General features: G+C 34.1%; 1 protein-coding gene across 1 annotated transcript in view; it reads right to left on the minus strand.

Moving 5' to 3' along the window:
- Positions 1 to 24,209, minus strand: part of NBEA (neurobeachin) — a 657,479-nt gene that overhangs the window by 576,307 nt on the left and 56,963 nt on the right. Inside the window, exons 2-4 of the mRNA XM_063101747.1 lie at positions 4,279 to 4,510; positions 498 to 598; positions 149 to 244 (exon numbers count right to left, since the gene is read on the minus strand). Coding sequence (XP_062957817.1) covers positions 149 to 244; positions 498 to 598; positions 4,279 to 4,510 — 429 coding nt within the window. The remainder of the gene's footprint in view (positions 1 to 148; positions 245 to 497; positions 599 to 4,278; positions 4,511 to 24,209) is intronic.

Here is a 24,209-nt window from a genome sequence, read left to right on the forward strand (position 1 = left end):
TCATGATTACGGTGGTGGTTACAGAATTATTCAAAACTAATCAAATTGTACCTTTTAAATTGGTGAATTTATTATACGTAAATAATACCTTAATATAGCTGACTTAAAAATTAATGAATAAAAATAAACACATGTATTTAAAACTTACCGCAGCACTACAACCAGGGAAATTGAAAAAAGTATCAGGACCGTGTCTTTGTGGCATCTGATTAAGAACTGATAATAATTTTACTGCATGTCTTGGCTGAGGAAACAATAAAAGAAGCATCATTTTACAAATTTAGCAACAAAACCTAATATACCACATTGGCCACTGGACTGTTTTCTAACCAGAGAAAAAATTAATTTAAAATCATTTAGTGAACATTTACAAAATCATTTAAGAGGAAAACAATTTCCATTATAAATTCAAGTATACAGCTCTCTACAGACAAATTTTTGAACATTAAGTATTGATGGACTGGTATTAAATACTTCTCCCTCTGACCACAGCTTACCCAGATTCCACTTTCTCCTCGAAGCATGCTGAACAAAAGCTTCAACTCCTTGACAGTGATGCTGTAGCTGGCAAGAACCCCCAACATATCAACTAGAAGATCTTCAAAGGAAAATAAAGTTATTCTGAACTCTAGTCATGAGCTGCCATCTGTCAAGGTAATATACTTTTTGAAAGGGCAAAAGTTATCAATTATAATTTATATAGAGAGATATATATATATATTTAAGATAGCTAAATGTCCTCATGAATAGCTATTCTAATTAACAATTTTTAAGTCATCAGATTACCAAAAAGATTCATTTGAATTATAGGATTTTTCCCCATTAGATTTACCATTCCAATTAATCTTTCTTAGCAGATACATAAAACAGATTTTATATATTCCCGGAATACATACACACACTCACACATGATCAGTTGCATGCAGGAAAAGGGAAAGAAAAATATGCAAAAGTACAAAGATTTAACATTGGAAATTGGTTATTTTCAAGTAAAAAAGTGATAGTTGAAAACATTTTCTTTCAGAATTATCTATTCTTAATAACATATATTCTTGAAAGATCCCTTCGCCCATTAAAAATTTTGAGTGCTTACTCCATGTGGGGCATTATTCCAAGTGATTTACATGTATTAACTTCTCAAATCTCATAACAAGCCTACGGTGGGTACAATTATTCTCCTCCTTTAAAAATGAATAAAGTGTGGCACAGATAATTTGTTCACACTGCCCAAGAACACACAACTAGGTAGAGTCAGGATTCTAACTAAGGTAGTATGGCTCCAGAACCCTCACTCTTACTCACTAGTCTGTAAGTAAAAGTGTAATTTAAAAACACTACTAGTGATATCCATTATGCTAACATGAGTGTTTATGTGCATATAACAGACACACAAGCTCACCAAATAATGAGGAAAATTATACATTTAATCTCTTATCTCTACAATATCATAACTAATACCTGCCAATTGTTTTTTGCAAGAAATTAAACATCTAAATATTTAAACTTCTTTTTCTCAATTCCTAAAGCACTTCTTAAAAATTAAACATACTATACAAGTTATTACAAACCAATACACATATATATTCTAAAAGCTTATCAATTAATAAAAAAGGTTAGATTGGTTTAAGTTAAAATAATTGATCATTGAATATTATCCAATATCACAGATTAGTAACTGAAATTTGAGACTTTTAAAAAACTATTTGTGTATTTCAAAATAGAAATTAATATGGTTATTTTCATCAATAAATAGTGACACACCACCACAAGCAGGCAATCTCTATGATAAAATTGTGACAATGGATATGCCATTTTTGAGAGAGATCTTTTAATGAAACAAAAAGTTTCATCATTTAAGTAACAAAAATGTATGAAACTGTTAGTACATGTAAGTAAGAAGGTATGTTTCTAAGGAAGAATTCTAAATGGAAATCAGGCACCTTAAAAACATAAATGAAACATTTTTAAGCAATTAGCTGCAATGGCAACTTTCATAGAAGATTTCTTAAAGGTTTACATACAAATACTTTTTTGTAAAAATTGAACTTCGATTTGCAAACCTTTATTTCATCTCCTATGTATGACACAAAAAGTGATCTATTAAATTTGTATTTAATTACAAAAAATTTCTTATATATTGTACATGTAACACAACCAAGCAGTGCAGTTTAATTTGATTACAACAGGTCTTCTTTTCTGGAAAACAAGATTTTTAAAAAGAAAAATATACTAAGACTCTGAAATTCTCTTATTAATTTACTATAAATGCTTAACCACCTTCTAGTGATACTTCTACATTATTAAATGAAAAGTACTTCTTTGAACTCGACATACTACAAACACATTCAGAGATCAAAATAGTGTTTAGGTGGCTTTTGGTTCTTCCTCAGCATGATATCTAAATTTTAATTTCTCTTCTAAAAACAGGTATTTTTCTGACATTTATCCTCTTTTCTCATATCCTTCCATTATCAGGCTCTTTTGGAAGGAAATCCTTAAAATAACAAAATGAAATTTTTGTGTTATCAATATTGTTATTACTGAGAAGAGGAATAAGAGAATTAAGGAGCTTTATATAATAAAAAATGTCAAAATATGAACTTCTATGGTACTATCACCCTCACTGTTACTTTACATGTCAATGCTAATTAATTATGTACCAGTAAACTATACATGTAATTTTCACTCATTCTCTAATCCACACTCTATAAAGTGGCAGCCACTTCAATTACTAAAAACCATTAATAAATTTAAGGACTTAAGACCAGATATAAGGATTGAAAGATCACATGATGTTCTATACAACATGTGTACAAATAAGTTTATAAAAATAAATTCCTGTTAACTCTAGAATTTACAGAAACAGTACTATATCTTAATTTAAAAGATATTTTAAGTAACATAAATCTGAATCTCATTTTTCATCCAGTTAGACATTAGTATATAGAAAATGCTAAATCCTTCCAAACAGAGATACATGCCACCTTCAAAGCAATTAAAAATGATTTTAATATATTCTCTAAGAAAATCAAATTTTTAATAAAAATATTATTAAAATTAAAAAAGCATCCTTCTTTAACCTATTCTTCATTCCATTCTTTCTTTCTCTCTCTCTTTTTATTTTTTTGGGATTGAACCCTGTACCTTGGTGTTATCAGCACCACGCTCTAACCAACTGAGCCAACCAGCTAGCCCAATCTTTCTTTTTTACTGTTTTTTTTGTTTGTTTTTTTGGTGGCTGGCTGGTAGAGGGATCTGAACCCATGACCTTGGTGTTAAAAACCTGCACTCTAACCAACTGAGCTAACAGGCCAGCCCCCTCTCTTTTATTGTTTTGTTCCACAAATTAATTAAATGCATAAGGCAAAATGTTAAAGAGTATATTCTCTGGTGTCAACTACTTTTAAAGATCAGATACAATACTGTCAAGAGTCATTTTAGCACTTTGAGAATTATGAAAACACTTTTATGTCAGAAGACACTCATGCTGAAGATTCAAAGGCTTAGGATAATCAACATTTCAAGCTCTAAACTTATTTTATGGGAATAACTGTTGCTCTGGAACCACCATTCAAAACATTCCTGAAATGCATTTAGCCACAAAGGAAAATGAACTTGCAGAAATGTAAACGGTTGGTGGTAAAGAATCATACATTTCAAAGATAATGTTTAAAGTAACTCATGAGAAACACAAAAACTAGCATTTTTATCTTGAAATTTTGGGCAAATTTTGTGTTCTACTCCACAATATATACGTTTCTTTTAATACAAAAGTCCACCCCAAATATCAAAGTTAAATGGACACTTCCAAAAATACACCATGCTTACCCTAAGGCTTTTAGTACCTCCTACCATAGTTCCATATATACCAGATTGAAGAGCATGAAGCTGGGAGAATTTGGTAAAGGGCTCTTTATACAGAACTGCAATATGTATTTTGATATTTTAATCATGTAAAGGTGTAAGTAAATGCTACATTAAAAGAAATTGTTTATTTTTCTGATAGATTTCATAGCACTTACTCCACAGTATTGAGATTCTCTAAAACTTAGAAAAGCAATATTAGTAATTATGTTTTTCTAATACAGTAATTATGTTTGCCTTCTTCCATTCTTCAGGTTTTCCATTAATATATAAGGGAAATTTTCTATACATTTAGTTTATCTATTTTGAATCAAGGTAGTTTCAACAAATCTATATTACCTATAGAACATAAAGAGAAGTACATGAAACTTTAGAAACATTTAAATTATATTTTCCTGTCAGATAACCCCATACCTGCTATCATGTCATCTACAGCACTCATTTTCAGCAAAACTTGTTCAATTAGCCCAACTTCTGTGCTAGTCTGTAAATTCCGAACACTTTTTCGTAGAATGGCTGTAAACATGCTCCAGATTTCTGCTTGACATGTTACATCACAGTGCTCCAAAAGCTCTGTCATGCATGTTATACTCTCAGCATCCTGGATAATAAAGTTCATCTCCAAGTCAAATTCTCCACCAACCAGCTGAAAGTAAACAGAAAGAAACAATAACTAGGATAATGTAGGAGGTTATTTGTAAAATAAAATAATACCAAAAATTCAACTAGCAAGAAAGCATAGCTATTATAAAAAATTTCAAATCTTCTGGTGAAAAACTAATTTTAATCAAAAGCTTTAGAGTTACAGATAAGTGAAAGACACTGTAACAACTGAAACTGGCAAAGAGAAATCTAATTTTCACTGAGATGGAAAAGGGTGATTTCAAATCTAGAAGAATAGAGCAAACTACAGCATATGATTAGTGGGTGGAATTCAGAACAAATTCCTAAAACAAAGGGTTTGGCCTTTAAAAGTAATAATGAATAGAAAATATAGAGTTCACTAAGGATAAATTTTAAAACATGAAATTTTCTCTTGATATTTCTAGACTTACAGATAAAGAGATATAACAGAAAAAGAGTAGAGAGAAGATGAAGAAATGTGAAACTGATACTAGCACAACTTACAATAAATGTTGAAATGATGGCATGAGTGTTAAAAAATAAGTTTAACAGAAATACTTAAGGTTTTATCATACTTTTTTTTTAAAGCACAAATGTGAATTGGGTAAAGTTGACTTAATAGCAGCATATTTGACTTTCGCGTTGTGTCAAATGAGTTAAAAGTATTACTACTCCTCCCCATGCTACTTTAAGTACAGGGATAGACAAATATACATAGAATAAAGAATAATGATATTCTTTTATTCTCTGTTGATCAAATCACATATGAATTATTATATTTGGTTATAAGTAACTGCTGTGGATTGAATGTCCCCTCAAAATTCATTGAAACGACCTCCATTGCAACGGTATTAAGAGGGTAGTAAATCTGATTATGGTATTTGAAAGGTGGGGCTTTTAAGAGGTGATTGGATAGTGAGGACTATGCCCTTGTGAATGGATAAATCCATTAATGGTTAACAGTTTAAGGTGCTACCAGGGAGTGGTTGTGATGGCTTTATAGGGAGAGCAAGTGAGCATGTTAACTCTTTTGTTCATACCATCCTCACTCTGGTATCCTGTGTTACCATGGGACTCTGTACAGAGTCCTCACAAAGAAGGCGGCCCTTACTAGATGTGCCCCCTGGACCATGGACATCCTACCCTCCAAAGCTGTAAGAAATAAGTTTCATTTTCTTATAAATTACCCCGTTTCAGGTATTCTGTTATAAGCAACAGTAAAAGAACTAATAGAGAAAATTGATACTGAGAGTGGGGTGTTGCTTATAATAAATACCTGAAAATATGGACGCAGCTTTGGAACTGGGTAATGGGCAGAGGTGGAGGAATAGGCTAGAAAAGGACTAGATTCTGGTGAGGGCTTAGAAGACAAGAAGACCAGGGAAAGTTTAGTATTGGTTAAGTGGTGGTGACCAGAATGCAGACAGAAACATGGACAGTCAAGGCCATTCTGAGAAGGTCTCAGATGGAAATGAGGAAGAGCTTATTGAAAACTGATGCAAAAGTCACCCTTGTTATAAAGTTGCAAAGAATCTGACTGCACTGTGTCACTACCCAAGGGCTTTACGGAATGTGAAACTTAAAAGAGATAAAGCAGGGTATTTGGCAGAAGAAATTCCTAACAGCAAAGCATTCAGGCAGCTCTGTGACTACTTCTAACAGCCTACACTGAATCATGGCAGCAAAGACATGACATAAAGGCAGAATTTATAATTAAAAGGGAAGCAGAGGGTAAAAAATTAGAAAAAACTCTGGCCACAGAAAGAGTGAAAAAAGTGTGTTCAGGAGAGGAAACCAAGGATGTAGCCCAGCAACTGTCTGCTAAGGAGATTAGTACAGAAAGAATGGACCATCAAGAGAATCAAAGACCCTGAACGCACTTCAGAGATCTTCAAAGCTGCCCCTCCCATCACAGACCCAGAGGATTAGGGAAACAAAATGATGTCAGGGAACAGGCTCAAGTCACCCTCCACAGGACTCCCTGCCCAAGGCCACCTCAGGATGCTGTTCACCACTCCTGCATCCCAGCTGCTCCTGCCATGACTAATTTGGCCCGAGCTGCTAGACCTGCAGCTTCAAAAGATACAAGCGAGAAGCTTTGGCAACGTCCATGTGGTATTAAGTCTGCAGGCCTGCAGAACCCAAGAGCCAGATTCTGGAGCCTGGCAGCCTCCACCCAGATTTCAAAGGATGTATGGAAAAGCCTGAGAGCCTAAGAAGAGATTTGTCAAAGGGGCAGAGGGGCAGAGACCCTCCACTAGAGCAGTGCCAAGCAGAAATGTGGGGTCAAAGTCACAGGGAGCCTCCACCAAGGCCATGCCTAGTGGAGCCATGGGAGCAGGACAACCACCAAGACCCCAGAATTGTACAGCTACCACCACTGTGCAATGCCAGCCTGGGAAAGCTGAAGCATAAGCTGAGCCCAGGAAAGCCATAGGGGCGGAGCTGCCCAAGGACTTGGTGGCTCAACCCATACACCAGTGTTCAGAGGATGCTGGACACAGAGTTAAGGTAGATTATTTTCCAGCATTAAGATTTAACATCTGCCCTGCTGGGTCTCAAACTTGCTTAGGATCTATTACCTCTTTCTTTTGAACCATTTTCCCGTTTTGAATGGGGAACAGAATAATAGCTATATATGAAATGCCTGAAAAATTTAAAGTCATTCATTTATTTGTTCGTTCAATAGATATTTTATTTATTAAAGTTAGAACTTACTGTTCTAGGAACTAGACTATATCAGTGGATGAGAAAAATTCAATGTATTAACAGCACTAAATTCCAGGAACAGGGATGTAGATGTATGTAATATATACCTTACCCTATTCTGAAAAAGGTTGAAGCTGGCTTACAAGGTCTTAGAAGGTTGAGGGGTCTTCAAAAGGTTCACAAAAAGAGTCATATTATCTTTTAATTCCATTTTTCCACAAACTTTTTGAGGTACTCTCATATAACGCATGAAACAAGATATAAAATATGAGTAGTTAAGAAAGAGGAAGAAAAGAAAAAACAAGATTAGGAATAGACAGGGAGTAGAATTAGGATAGTAGAATTAATTTCCCAATACTGAAAGGTATTCACAAATATGGATGAATGACCACATGGTATGGTATAAATAGGATAAATAATAATAATAATAATAATAATAACAACAATACCTAAACTTACATGGCATTTAAGCATTATTTTAAGTGCTTCACATCTATTAAGAAGCTATTATTATCTTCACTTTACAGATAAAGAATCATAGGCACAGAGAATTTAAGCACCCTGGAAAAGGTCACAAAACAGGTTTGGATTCAGGATCCAAATGCAAGAGGTCTGTCTTCATACAATTCTACACAGGCAATAAAATTTCATTTAAGAATATTTTTAAAGTCTTCTAAAATTAAAGATTTTTCAAAACAGTATTTGTCACAAATTTTGAAACGTTATACTCTATATATGTCTCTGTATAACAGAGCCAAAACTCAACTTTATAAGCAACTAGCCTCTCTGCTAAATCTTAACCTTGACTGACCTAGATATTCTCTCTGTTTAAAGACTATTTCCACCTCTGTGTATGAAACAATCTCAACTCCTTATGCTATTTCTGGCTTATTAACGACAATAGCTACAACAGGAGTTAAGAGAGTAGCTCTGAATTCAAACTTCCTGGATTCAGATTCTAGCTGCATCACTCACTAGTGTGACCTTAATGAAGCAACATCTCTAAGCCTCAGTTAATTCATCTACAAAATGGCATTAGAAGTTCTTGTCTATAGGACTGTTGTGAAGATTAAATGAGATAGTTGGGTAATAAGTACTTAGGCACAATGGCAGACATATAGCTACCACTCAGTTAAAGTTAGCTATTATCAGTTCTCTAACGCTGGTTTCCAACTAAAAAATGTAGTTACCTGATCCAATAACTATGCAGTATCATAAAACTCAAACAACTTAAGTCTTATGTTTCCAGCAAATTAATTGTGAATTAAATAGTCTATTAGATAATACTTGGGATCTATCAAAACCAACTCAAACATCATTTTCACCATGTCATAGTCTTACTAAAAAACTATTTATTCATTATTATATTCCTAATTGACTTGAGTCAGTCAATACTATGAATCTTGTAGTTCAGTGATTAGTAACTCAGAAGAAGTTCTATAGAAAAAACCATATAAAGAAATAAAAAGGTTTGAAAACCAATAATGCAGACACTTACTGATTGAAATAAGGGAAGTAGATGCCTATGAGCTTTTGAATAAAACTGTGGAAGAATGTGCATATACACGAAAATGGGAGACCACCAGAGAATTTTTTAGACTAATCTCCCAAACCAGTTGTAACTGCTTTAGAAAAGTGTGGTATAACCAAATACCATTATGAAATGCGTAAATAGTAGAGATGGGCTCAGCAGAAAGGGGAAGAAAGTCCACTTTTAAAGGAATTAACAATTAATAGCTGTAATTCTAACAATTCTAACAATCAGGCTCTGTTATATGAAGCCTAAGGTTCCATTTTTCCCAGTCAAAAATACAATGCTCCTTTCTATCTATCATTTAATTACAAAAGAGTACAGTTATGGTTCTCTGATTTCACTGCCAGAGCTGTAAAAACATTTATTGCAGATGTTGTAAAGTGGTCCCATGTTTTCTAGAGAGAGGAATTGGTCTTTCTAACCTTTATTATAACTTTTAATACAAAGGTACTTCAAAAAATTCATGGGAAAACAAAATTAAAACATAATACAAATCTTTCCATGAACTTAAAGTACCCTCGTACATAAGCGTGAAAAAGGCTAACTGTTGAATGAAATTATCATTCCAAGATTAGGGAAATATTTATCCACTTGGAATCAGTAGCTCAATAGTTATCAGCAATGAAAGCACAGGAAAAAAACATAGAAATAATTGACTTTCATTATTTAAACAATTCTTTAACAATCCCTATGAAAAAATCTTGTAAAATATAATTACCTTCATAGAAGGAAACTGCGGATAAGTGAGATTAAGCAACATGACCAAGGTCACATATAAGTGAGTAGTAGATCCAGGATTCTAATCTAGACTAGAAAATGCACTTAAACACCTTGTTATGAGGTCAGAGGTGTCGACTTATGAAAGAAACAGAAATGGGATATTTACAGTAGTTCTATTAAGAGTAAAATGAGGGAAAGACAATGACTTCTGTGGGTAGGAAATGAGTTGTCTAGAGGTAGTAAAAACCATAAAGAAAAACAACCAATTTGTTAAAAGTTATTTCAGCAAGAAAGTAGAAGATTTTGAAGGTTCTAATATAGGAGAATCATCAAAAAATACTACAAAAGAAAATGCACTGGAAAAAATTTTAAAAACCAAAGAAAGTAATGCAATAAATAAAACTGAAAAATTGAAAACAAAGCTAAATATCAAAAACATCTATTCTTAGAAAAGGTGTGCCAAATCACTGTAACCATCATATAAAAGAAACTGATAGACCAACTGAGACTTCCAATAAATCTTAATGTGTCACTGTGACACTCTATTTGCACAGTTAAGGGTGTCCTTTTCCTCCAGGCCTTTTCCTAAAAATTCTAAAAGATATTAATATTGCAAGAAGTATTCTAAAATGGTGCCTCCTACTCACGAATCAGTCTTAAATTAATTTATGTAAAAGAAATATTATAGCTCAGCTCCTTAAATAACAATAACTTTTATTTATATAAAGTAAATAAAATTTACTGAATAAAAAATGTCAAATACAAAATGATGGCTTGGAAATATATTGCCTTCTAAGAGCACTAAAGTTTATAAATACTGGCCAATTTAAATAACTTTTGTTTACTTTTTAAAATATACAGTCTTTAAATAACTTCATTTGAAATCTTAGATTATTACTTAGAATCGTATGGGATAATTCAGTGTTCGTTAATTAGATCAAACTCGACAATTAATTAGCTGGATTTCTTTGTAACATGTTCTTTTGGATAAACTCTAAACTTGATGACATTGCTTATAAAGCCCCAATTTTATTATAATAATAATAATTATTATTATTGATTATACATATTCACGGGGCAAGAGCCGACTATCAGCACCTGTGCCCAAGATGTGGTGGGCAAATCAATGCCATCAGCATGCCCACCACCTCAAATTGCAATTATTCCCCGTGTTCACCACCCAACCTCTCCCTAATGCCCCTCTCCCTACCCACCCCCTCCCCCCATCCCTGGCAGGCAACCCCAGATCTGTTTTCTCCCTCTGAAAAGTTCAACTGTGGTCTTTCTCTCCTTCCTTCTTTCTCTCTCAGCTCCCACTTATGAGTGAGGACATAAGGTATTTTTCCCTCTCTGCCAAGTTTATTTCACTTAACATAATTTTCTCCAAACTCAACCATGTTGCTAAAAATGGCAGAATTTCATTCTTTTTTTATAACTGAACATTATTCCATTGTGTATATATAGCACATTTTCCTTATCCAGTTGTCTGTCGATGAACATTTAGGTTGGTTCCATACCTTGCCTACTGCAAATAGAGTTGCAATGAACATGGGTGTGCACATATCCCTTTGACATGATGATTTCCATTCTTTTGGGTATATAACCAGAAGTGAGATTGCTTGATTGCATGGTAGATATATCTGTAGTTTTATGAGTCACCTCCATGCTGATAAGGGCCCAATTAACTCCCCAGCTTCAGCTTCCTCTACTTCCCATTTCCCAGTGACTGCCAGCTACTTAATCTAAAACCCTTTATGTGTGTCACTCCCTAAGTGTGACATAGGGTCTTCTCCCAACCCTTGGATTTGTTAACTTCCTTTAAATCTCCAAATACAAGTTTAGATACTATTTAATCCAGAAAGCTTTCCCAGTTACCCACAAAGATGGTCTTTCTGACCATTACAACCACCCACACCACAGCAATCATTATATAATGTTATAGAGTGAACAACTATGCCCCCCAAAATTCATATGTTGAGCCCTAACTCCTAACGTGATGATATTAGGAGGTACAATCTTTGGGAGAAAATTAGTTTAGATAAAGTCATAAGGGTGAAGTACCAATGAGGGGATTAGCACCCTTATACGAGGAGGAAGAGATACCAAAGCTTCCTCTCTCTGCCAGATATAAGAGAAAGGCAGCCATCCGCAAACCAGGAAGGGGACTCCCACCAAAAACCAAATCTGTTCACACTCACATTGTGGGACTTCCCAGCCTCCAGAACTGAGAAAAAAATGTCTGTTGTTTAAGCTACCCAGTCTATGATATATTGTAATAAAAGTCTGAGCTAACTAAGAGATATGATATCATGGTTGTTTACAGATTTCTTTTATCCTTCACATTAAAATAAACTTTTCAAGGATAAGTACCATTTCTATCCTACTAAGCACTGTGTCTTATACCACTAGCATACTGTCAAGCATGTGTAAGTTATTCAATATTTAACACAGAATGGGAAGAAAGAAAGATGAGAGGACAGGAGGGAGGGAAGCAGGCTGGAAGGCAGGCTTCACTTTCATGGGCAGTCACCACATTGTTAGGCTTTCTACTATAATTCTACTTTTCTCCTTCAGCAATGGATTGTTATTATTATCATATGTAATCACAAAGCCAAAGATATTTTCTCATCCCTGTGTAGACTCCTCAGTTGCCTTATTTTTTCTTCTATTACTACTTGGAAAATATGTAAGGTTTCACATAGGGTAATTCAGATAAAATTCAGGAGACTTGTACTCTAGACACTGTAAGGCACAATTTCTCTATTCAATTTTCTAAGTAAGCTAAGTACACATGCACAATTTTTAGTTGTTAAAATCAGGCTTCCAGTTTCTAAAAATTTTCAAACTAAGTCAGTTTACTACATCTTCCTTTGAGAACGAAAGCTGGGGATAATATCACCAAGAAATGGCAGAGTAGGCTATTGCAGGGCTACATCCATTCCCAAAAGCAACCCATAAGCTGGCAAAAACTGTCAGAATCAACTTCTGAAGATTTCTAGAATCTAGTCAAAAATGTACAACGACTAGAGGAAGACTTAGTGAAGAAAGAAGCTACTGCTTTTTAGTAAAAAGCAGTGTGGTGTTTTAAAGCACCCATATATGATCCCCTACATGCCAGACTGGCAATAGCAGTGTGGCAGCCCACACTCATGGTAAGGATTCCTACTTCCAGAGAGAACAAAATAAACTTTATTTTCAAGGAACTATGGCTGAAGGGTTCAACCTGTTTGGCAGCTTCCTCAAGAACAGGCATAAAGAATTCCCTTTGTTTCATCCAACTCAGAGCATTCCCAGGGCTGGGACACTTCTGCTGAAAGCATTTGAAGGCACAGGCATTGGCTGCAGCATCCTGTGGCAACGGACAACACTTGGGATGAGCAAAAGACAGACTTGAAGCCTGGTAAAGTAGAGGTGGGAAAAAGAGATATGTATGCATATATGGGATTTTAAAAGCTCCTATGTATATGGGGAAATCAAGAAAGACAAATACATGTGCAGGGTAAGTTGCATACTCATAAAAGGCCCAAGTAGACCCTAAGCTTTCACCTCTAGCTGGCTTTTAGGTTCTACATATGTTGGAAGTGAAGGCTAAGATAGAGTTGTAAATAGCCTGAGTAAGCAATGAAGGAGCACTACTATGTAGAGAAAATTGGCAAAGAATGAGAGTGTTTTCTTCTCTTTTTTTGGCTCCAGGCATTTTAGACAACTCTGTCAAAACATCAGCTAACCACCAAAATAACAGAACACAAACTTCATTCAATTCAAAAGTCACACACAACAGAGAATACAAATGCAGTTTAGAAAAATCACTAAACAAAACAACTATAATGGGGGGGGGGGGCAGGATAGAACCTGATTTCCAGAGTTTTGACATAATAATATTCGAAATGTCCAGTTTCCAACAAAATATTATAACACATGCAAAGAAATAAGAAAGTACAACCCACTACAGGAAGAAAAATTAATAAACTGTCCCTGACGAAGCCCAGGTATTACTTAAGACTTACAGAAACTTTTTTTTTTTTCTGTTTGACAGTTGGCCTGTACAGGGATCCAAACCCTTGACCTTGTTGTTAACAAAACCACGCTCTAACCAACTGAGCTAACTGGCTGGACCAAAACAAAGACTGTAAACTGATTGTCTTAAATAGCTCTAAGGCTAAAGGAAACCACTGACCAAGAACAAAAGAAAATCAGGAGAATAATATCTCAACAAATAGAAAATGTCATTAAAGAGAAATTATTAAAAAGGAACCAAATACAAACTCTGAAGCTGAACAGTACAATAGCTGAGATGAAAAATTTACTATACATGTTCAAAAGCAGATTTGAACAAGCAGAATAAAACGCTATATTTTGTTAACTTCCTTTTATTCAAAAGAATTAACATATTTCTAAATTCTGTCAAAGTAAAGCATAAATATGCTTTTTAATCATCAAGGAGACAAGAAAAGCTTATAAGAAAATCAACTGCCTTCTGTCCATCCTCTCCCGACTCCTGTACCTAAACAAAAGAATATGAATAAGCATAAACAAAAAGAAAGGAGGCCAATACTACACTGTCTCAATTATTAGATTTATAATAACTTCTAATAATATATTCCATGAAATGAAATATTCAGCCATAAAAGGAATGAAGTTGGTACATTCAACAACATGGATGAATCCTGAAAACATTATGCTAAGTGAAATAAGCCAGACACAAAAAACCAAATATTCTATGATTCCAGTTACATGAAATATCTAAAATAGGCCCAGTTCATAAAGAAAGTATATTAGACATTACCAGGGATGGCGGAGGGGTAAGTGGAGAGGTTCTGCTTAATGGGAGTGGAGGTTCTGTTTGGGGAGATAAAAAAAGTTTTGGAAATAGTACTGAGAGTCACACAACACAGTACTAAAAGTTCTATGCAGCACAATAAGGCAAGCAAAAGAAACAAAAGGTATATAGATCTGAAAGAAAAAAATAAAACTGTCCCTACTTTCATATGACATGAAAGCCTACATAAAACATTCCAAGGAATGTATAAAAACATCTCTGGCACTATTAAGTGAGTTTAGCTAGGTCACAGGATATAAGATCAATATACAAAAGTCAACTGCCTTTCTATATAAAGTCAGCCCTCTGTATCTGCAGGTTTCCGATCTATAGATTCAACCAACCATGGATCAAAAACAGTTACTTTTTAAAAAATTTGTATGTGCAGTGACAAAGTGTATGATTTTGTGTCTGACTGGGAAACTGTGTATATGCCCTTCAAAATCTCGAAAACTTTTATTTTCTTGCCTGCTTTTATTATTAATTTTAATGTCAATTGATAAGGAACAAATTTAACACAAAGATTAACATCCTTAATGAAAAAGGAACTCAAAAACAAATTAGAAAAATCTAAGCAGAAACTTGGTGAAGGACATGAGCAGAGAAGTTACATACTCCTGTCTAATAAATACACTCAAAGATGTTGGGAGGAGTGGGGCTAAGGCCTAGGCTCCCCAACTCAGGGCCCTGGAAGGTTTTGGTTCCAGGGCTTTGGTTTCCAGCTCTGTGGTCAACCTTGTTGTGCTGACAGTGGTGGTGGGCGTGGTAAGGGCTTCACGGGTCCTGCCATAGTCTTCAAGGCCTTGGGACGTGTGTTACCATCTCCCCCATTGTTGCAGAGCCTGGTTGTGTGGTGGGCAGCAGTGGGAGGGGCCAGTCTGTGTGGTCCCACAGCTCCAAAAAATTTTTTTAAAAATAAAAGCAATAAAAAATAAACATACAACAGTAAAACTAATACAAATTTTAAAATACAGTATAATAACTACTTACATAGCATTTACATTATATTGGATATTATAAGTAATCTAGAGATGATTTAAAGTATACAAGAAGATGTGCTTAAGTTACATACAAATACTACACCATTTCATATAAGTTACTTGGGCATCTGTGGATTTTGGTACCCACATGGGGCCTGAAACCAATCCCCCTCAGATACCAATGACTATACTAGCAGTGAACATATGGAAACCAAAAATTTTAAATATAGTATCATTTACAATTGCTAAAAAAAAAAAATGAATTGCTTATGCAAACTTAATGAACTGTGTACAAGACCTGCATTCTAAACACAAAAAATCTGATGAATGAAATAAAAGATCTAAATAAATAGAGAGACATACCATGTTCATGGATTGAAGATTTAATACAGGAAAGATATCAATCCTCCCCAAATTGACTTATCAGTTTAATGCAATTCCTATCAAAATCCCAGTAATATTTTTTATAGATGTAAACAGGACAATTCTAAAATTTATATGAAAGGAAAAGGAACTGGAATAGCTTAAAAATTTTTCAAACAAAAAAATAAGGTGGAAGGAATTAATCTACAATTTCAAGACTTATTATAAGCTACAGTAATTCAAGACTCTGTGGTAACTGGTGGTTTTACAGACACATACATCCTGAAATAGAAAAAAAAATCCAAAATTGGCCCTAAACAATTATGGCCAACTGATTTAAATTTCTCAAAAAGGAACAAAAGAAATTCAATGGAGGAAAGATAACCTTTTTAGAAAATGATGCTAGGGCAATTGGATATCAATAGGCAAAACATATAAGCCCCCATAAAAATGTCATACGTTATACAAAAAGTAACTCAAAATAGATCATAGCTTTAAATGTAAAATATAAAATTATAAAACTTTTACGCGATAGCATAGGAGAATGTCTTTAGGACCTAGAACTTGGCTAACAAACTCTTAGACAAAGGCACCAAGCCTATTCACTGGGGAAGGGACTGCCTTTTCAGCAAATGGTGCTGGGATAACTGGATATCCATATGCAGGAGAATGAAACTAGATCCATACCTCTCACCGTATACTAAAATCAACTCAAAATGGATTAAGGATTTAAATATACACCCTGAAACAATAAAACTTCTTAAAGAAAACATAGGAGAAACACTTCAGGAAATAGGACTGGGCACAGACTTCATGAACACGACCCCAAAAGCACGGGCAACCAAAGGAAAAATAAACAAATGGGATTATATCAAACTAAAAAGCTTCTGCACAGCAAAAGAAACAATTAACAGAGTTAAAAGACAACCAACAGAGTGGGAGAAAATATTTGCAAAATATACATCTGACAAAGGATTAATATCCAGAACATATAAGGAACTCAAACAACTTTACAAGAAGAAAACAAGCAACCGAATTTAAAAAATGGGCAAAAGAGCTAAGGAGGCATTTCTCTAAGGAAGATATACAAATGGCCAACAGACATATGAAAAAATGCTCAACATCACTCAGCATCCGGGAAATGCAAATCAAAACCACACTGAGTTACCATCTAACCCCAGTTAGGATGGCTAAAATCCAAAAGACTCTGAACGATAAAAGCTGGCGAGGTTGCGGAGAAAAAGGAACTCTCATACTTTGTTGGTGGGACTGCAAAATGGTGCAGCCTCTATGGAAAATGGTATGGAGGTTCCTCAAACAATTGCAGATAGATCTACCATACGACCCAGCTATCCCACTGCTGGGAATATACCCAGAGGAATGGAAATCATCAAGTCGAAGGTATACCTGTTCCCCAATGTTCATCGCAGCACTCTTTACAATAGCCAAGAGTTGGAACCAGCCCAAATGTCCATCATCTGATGAGTGGATACGGAAAATTTGGTACATCTACACAATGGAATACTACTCAGCTATAAAAACGAATGAAATACTGCCATTTGCAACAACATGGATGGACCTTGAGAGAATTATATTAAGTGAAACAAGTCAGGCACAGAAAGAGAAATACCACATGTTCTCACTTATTGGTGAGAGCTAAAAATTAATATATAAATTCACACACACAAAACCGGTGGGGGGGGAAGAAGATATAACAACCACAACTACTTGAAGTTGATATGACAAGCAAACAGAAAGGACATTTTTGGGGGGGGGGGAGAAGGGAGGGAGGTTTTGGTGATGGGGAGCAATAATCAGCCAAAATGTATATCGACAAAATAAAATTTAAAATAAATAAATAAATACATACATACATACATACATATACACAATTTAAAAAAAATTAAAAAATTAAAATTAAAATACACAAAAGCAATAGCATTGAATTTGGAAAAAGGATTAATGGAATTAGTGTTCTAAGATTCTTAGAACATCCAGGAAATAGTAAAAGTATGAATTTATTTTACCCTTCAACAAACCAAATATCCATGTTATAATATCTAGAGTAACCACTAAAAGAATAGCAAAATAATATATTTTTTTAAAGTTAATAGAGGGGGGGATGTTCAGTAATAATAAAAAATACGTAAATACAAAAATAATGAAGAAAGGAGAGAAAAACATACTGAACTGACATAGTAAATACAAAGTTAATGGTAATATGTTATATTTAAATCAAAACACATCAATAATTAAATTACATGTAAAGAGACTAAACCCTCCAATTTAAAGACAATAATTGTCAAACTGGATATTTAAAACAAAAAAAAAGTTCAACTATATGCAGCTATAAGATATGAAGAAATACACCTTAGACATGAGAAAATAGTACAGAATGCAACCTCCAGGAGATATGAAATAGTGCCTGTCTACCAAGAGTTTAAAATGTGAAAAGCAAGGTAATTATTCACAAACATAAAACAAAGGAAGAGCCTAAGGCAGTTATGCACACACATCTTTAGAAATACATACTCTTTTTCCATCCCTGTCTTTTGCCTAAATTATTCTCATTCTTCACATCTAAACATGTCACTTCCTCCAATAAGCTATCCCTCACTCTTCCTTAGCTAGGTTAATTGGGTTAAGTGCTCCTCCTAGGCACTTCCATACAAACTGCACTTCTCCATCAGAACAGTTATCACAGGGTATTGTAATTAGCTGTTTCACTGTCTGTCTCCTTCACTAGAGAATAAATGGTATAAGATCAAGGAATTAGTCTCTATCACGTCAAGAACTGTGAAGGGTCTGAGATTTTTGCCATACTTGTGAGCTAAGAAATAAGCATGCTGGCTTCATAGGTACTGGCAAAAGACATGACATTTCAGAGTCAGAGATAAAAGATTTTATTCGTCACAGCACAGTAGACAACTTCATGTTTGCACTGGTTGCCTCTCCCCCGAAGTCCCAGAGGGCTGATGCAGAGATGACGGTGGCACACTCAGTTCATTTGTGTCACAGCTAAGAAACCCCAAGCTTAGAAAACTCCAGTCTTTTAAGGGGGTTGCTAGCAAACCTGGCCAGGAAAAAAATCTGCCTTCTGCCCAAAGTATGTCTATCTATTGATTGTTTGCTATTCAAAAATCCTTGAAAAGATAGTAACAAACACTGATAGACAACATGTAAAGTGCCATGAGAGTTAATTGGTAATCAATATTAACAGAACACATGATGGATATACAATAAATTAAGTAAAAAGAAAAGATTGGCAAAACAGTGTCATCATAAAACATTAAATCTTTTCTTAATTCTCCTAAGCCTTTTAAAAATAAAAGTCTGTTTTAATTCTCTCATGTGCATAATTGCATTATATAAATTTTGCAGATTCACACTGTTTATTACTCTCCTTTCAGATTACTGATTTCTCACATCCAGGCAATCACTGTTTGTTCCAAATACTCTTTTTTTTATCCTTAACCAAACAGAACCTTTATTATGTCATGCACCCACCCAGTGGGATTACCATAATCATACTGTTGAGTAGTGGACCTGTTGAAATATGAAAGCTAATGTGCAGATCAAATAAATATACTGATATTTTCTATAGAGAGAAAAATATGGAGATATCCCTAACCCACAAGAACTGCTTCCCAAATGGGACATTAGGGCCTCAAAGGGCATTTATGAAACAAGAAACTAGTCAAGAGAAAACAACAAAGCTTGTCAGGGTTAGTGGTATACTACAGTCTAGTTGTCAAATGCTTTTTTCTCCCTTAATTCCCTTTTCTACCATTGCAAACTGATTCAAACATTTTGTAATTCACAGAAGACTTGAACATAGTCTTAATGATCTAGATTGGAAAATAAAGCATACTACCACATCTAAATAAGACCAAAATTAAAGATAAAAAATAAAACGTACATGGATGAAAAATTCAAGGTGCAATGTTCCTAAACCATATGGGAACATATAAACAATCACAAACTTAGTGGAATTAAAACCACTTAAATTCTTTCCACATGGATGAACTGAAATGTAATTTTTATTTATTTAGTGATCTCTACCATTTATTTTCACTACTAATACATCAAATTTTCTATCATCTTGTGTTTTCTATTTATCCAAGTTTTTTATTTATCCAAGTTTCTCCATGCATCATTTTTCTCCTTTCTTGCCATTTTTGGGTAGAGTTTGTTCATTCTTAGTTCATAACACTGTGGTGAGAGAATGCTGTTTTCATTATTTCTATTCTTTGAAATTTACTGAGGTATTTTTATTGGCCCATGATACGTTCAATGTTCATTAATGTTCAGTGTGCACTTAAAAACAAAATATAATCCCCAAATGTCAGGTTTTACAGCATGATAAAACTAAGATTAGATGTCATATTTTGAAGACATTCTATATCCTTGGTAATTTTTCATGAATTTGATGTGCCTTGGATGGAGAGGAGAGTATTAAAGTCTCCAATTAGTAATGTACCTATCTCTTTCTCCTTGTATATTCTAAAAAAATACTTAGGGATAAATGTAATCAAGGTAAAAGATCTCTACAATGAGAACTACAAATCACTGCTGGAAGAAATTAAAGAGGACACAAAAAAGATGGAAATACATTCTATGTTCTTGGACTAGAAGAATCAACATTGAGAAAATGTCCATACTACTCAAAGCAATCTACAGAGTCAATGTAATTCCCATCAAAATACCAATGACTTTCTTCACAGAAGTAGAAAAACAATCCTAATATTATGGAACAACAAAAGACTCCAAATAGCCAAAGCAATCCTGAGCAAAAAAAATAAAGCCAGAGGCATTACATTACCTGACTTCAAATTATACTTCAAAGCTATAGTAATGAAAACAAGATGGCACTGGCATAAAACAGACACACGGACCAATGGAACAGACTAGAGAACCCAGAAATTAATCCACATACTTACAGCCAACTAACCTTCAACAAAGGCACCAAGAACATACACTGAGGAAACGACAGCCTCTACAATAAACAGTGCTGGGAAAACTGGATATCCATACGTAGAAGCAAAAAACTAGACCCATACCTATCACCATTTACTAACATCAACTTAAAATGGATTAAAGACTTAAATGTAAGACCTGAAACTATAAAACTCCTGGAAGAAAACACAAAGGATATACTTCAGGATGTAAGATTGGGCAAAGACTTTACGAATGAGACCCCAAATGCACAGGCAACAAAAGAAAAAATAAACAGATGGGATTATATCAACCTAAAAGGCTTTTGCACAGCAAAGGTAACAATCAACAGAGTGCAAAGATACCTAGAGAATGGGAGAAAACATTGGCAAACTATACATCCAACCAGAGATTAATATCCATTTTATACAAGGAACTCAAACAACTTAATAGTGGATAAAACAATCCAATTAAAAAATGGGCAAAGGAGCTAAATGGAGATTTTTCAAAGGAAGACACACAAATGGTCAACAGGTACATGAAAAAATTTTCAACATCACTAAGCATCGGGGAAGTGAAAAGCAAAACTACACTGAGATACCATCTCACCACGGTTAGATTAACTGTTATCAAAAAGAGAGAATAACAAATCCTGGCAAGGATGTGGAGAAAGGGGAACCCTTGTACACTGTTGACTGGACTATAAATTAGTGCAGCCATTATGGAAAACAATATGTAGGTTTCTCAAACAACTACAGATAGAATACCATATGATCCAGCAATTCCACTACTGGGTAAACAACCAAAGAAATGGAAATCATCATGTCAAAGGGATACCTACACTCCCATGTTTAACACAGCTTTATTTACAATAGGCAAGATATGGAGCCAACCTAAATAAATGTCCATAGACGGACAACTAAATAAGGAAGATATGAAAGATATACACAATGAAATACTACTCTGCCTTAAAAAAGAATGAAATTCTGCCATTCACAGAAACATGGATGAGCTTGGAGAAAATCATGTTAAATGAAATTAGCCAGGAACAGAAAGAGAAACACCACATATCCTCAGCCATAAGTGAGAGAGAGAGAGAGAGAAAAGGAAGGAAGGAAGGAAGGAAGAAAAAGAACGGAAAGGAAGGAAGGAGCAAGGAAGGGAGGGAGGATTACAATAATACATGGAACTTTCAGAACAGTCAGTACTCTGAACAGAACTGTGGTTACTATAGGAAGGAAAGGGGGACTGGGGTGTTAGGGAGAAATTGGTTAATGGACACAAGGAATGATTACATTTTGCAATGATGAATATGTTAATTATCCTGATTTGATCATCACATATTGTACAAATATACCAATAGTCAACTCTGTACCCCACAAACATGTACAATAAATTACATTTCAATTAAAAAATAAATTAACGAATAATAAATAAATGGAGGCAATGATGGAGAAAGACCAGAGAAAGAAAAGGCCAAGTTTTCTCACCCCTTTAAGCTTCTGCACATGCTTGAAACATCCTTTTTAATCCCCTTAATCTGGCTGACAGCTCCTCATCTTTCAGGATTCAGCTGAGGAGTTATTTCCTCCAGGAAAGCATTCTCTAACTCACATTCCCAATTTAGCACCATTTCCCTAAGCACTTATACCTTGTGCATACCTTTATGAAAGCATATATCACTCTGTTACTGTTTCATTATCTGTCTCCAACTAGATTAATGTGACTTGAGTAAGAACCATGTATTCATAGTTTGAACGTACCACAGCACTCAATAAATAAATAAGCTCTCAGTAAGTAAATATTCAATAAATGGTAACTACATGCTGAATCACTGAACTAGACCAAGTTTACAGGACAGAGAATTTGGTCACAGAGGTATGTATCTTGGTGAATGTTCATGGAAGAATGACACACAAAATTGGAATGGAAGTGAAAACAAGTCTTAAAACTAACCTCAAGGTATCTAGGTATCTAGTGTTTCCAGTAAAATAGCATTTCAGTGAAATTTAATATAACTCCTATTAATTATTTAATGTATTTTAATTCTCAAATCTATACTCACATTTTAAAATACTGAGCTTAGCAAAAATTCAAGTATTCATTATTTTTATTAAAGTATTAATTAAGTTTAAAATTAAATAAAATAATTTCCATGCCTACTTTATACATAGTTTTGCTATCATGAGTCAGTGGCAGAACAAAAACAAATGACAGATTAAATAATTCTCTTTAATCAAGAAACATTTTGAAATGTTATTCTTATAAAAGATGTACTGAAGAACAAATGAAGGATTAATTCTTACTCTAGTTTTATTTGTTATAAATATTTAGAATATTTCTCTAATTCTACAGTAAGGTAATAGGTATGGTTTACTTACATGACTTTATCAAGTCTACACTGAAAAATATCTGATAAGCATGATGCTGTGATTAAGTACGAACTGGCACTCTGAAAAAGGTACCACGAGGCATCTCCTTGGTTTCATTATAATAAGGTCACTTGCAAAAATTGGCAGTAAGCAAAAAAATACAAACACTTGTGGGATGCTAGAACCCTTCTGTTATTTCTTAGTAAGTACAGTATACATACAAACACCTAACAATAGGAGAATAGATATGCTGCCAGAAATTACAATAATGCATGCAAATTTGAATGTTGGTTTTATAGTACTCTACTTCAAAAGTGAGAATCTCAAAAAGTAAAAAGATTTTTGGATGACAGCTTCTATAACATTTGGTTGAAAGAAGATTAGTAAAAATATAAAGAATAATTTTATTCTTAGTAGTCCTAAAAGCGAATTATTAGGCAAAAGACATTATAAATTTGAGGGATATCATGTCCATGACATAAATTATTTACATTATACAGCACAAATATTTTAAAACAACTATACTCATAGGCAAAAGTTTTTGACATATTAGCTTGCTGGTCTAGAAGCATAATAATTACTATTTAGAGCACAATAATAAGAAAGAGTGAGTTCACAGATTGATATGCAATGGCATGAGAGCATCAGCATTTTAAACTGAAAAAAATGTTATAAACCATTTACTTCAGTTGCTCCTTTCAGGGAGACACTTGACTTTTGTGGAGTCAAACAGGCACTGTATAACCTACTTTTAATATTTCAAAAAGTATGACATACCATATTCTTCAGAATTAAAACTACATGAACTAACTTAAACACCATATTCCTTTATTCTCCATTGAATATGCAGTGTTGTTAATCTAGTTATCCCATTGGAAATCAAAACAAACTTTATTTAATAAAAGTAATTTAATAGAAATTTGGAAAGACACAGTAAGAAAAGGGGTCCTTCATAATTTAAAACAAAAAAAAGTTAGTAACCAAGAAACCTCTACATCAGATTCAAAAACTAAGGCAACAGACAGATAGAACATCCAAGTTTCCTGATTTTCAGTCCAGTGGTCTCTCCTGCCACTTTGCATATAGGACATAAATAATGGCGTTAACAAATAACAAACTGTTTATAGTGACTACCACAGTGTGATGAGATTTCTGCTAATTTTTTATTCTAAATTAGTTGACAAAAGCTTTATAGTAAATAAATTTTTGTAACATGTTAGCTAAAAAAATTTAAGTATATACTCAAACACACACACAACACACACAATTATCTCATAATTAAATAAGTT

This window comes from Cynocephalus volans, chromosome 7 (assembly GCF_027409185.1).
Source record: "Cynocephalus volans isolate mCynVol1 chromosome 7, mCynVol1.pri, whole genome shotgun sequence".
NCBI lineage: Eukaryota > Metazoa > Chordata > Mammalia > Dermoptera > Cynocephalidae > Cynocephalus > Cynocephalus volans.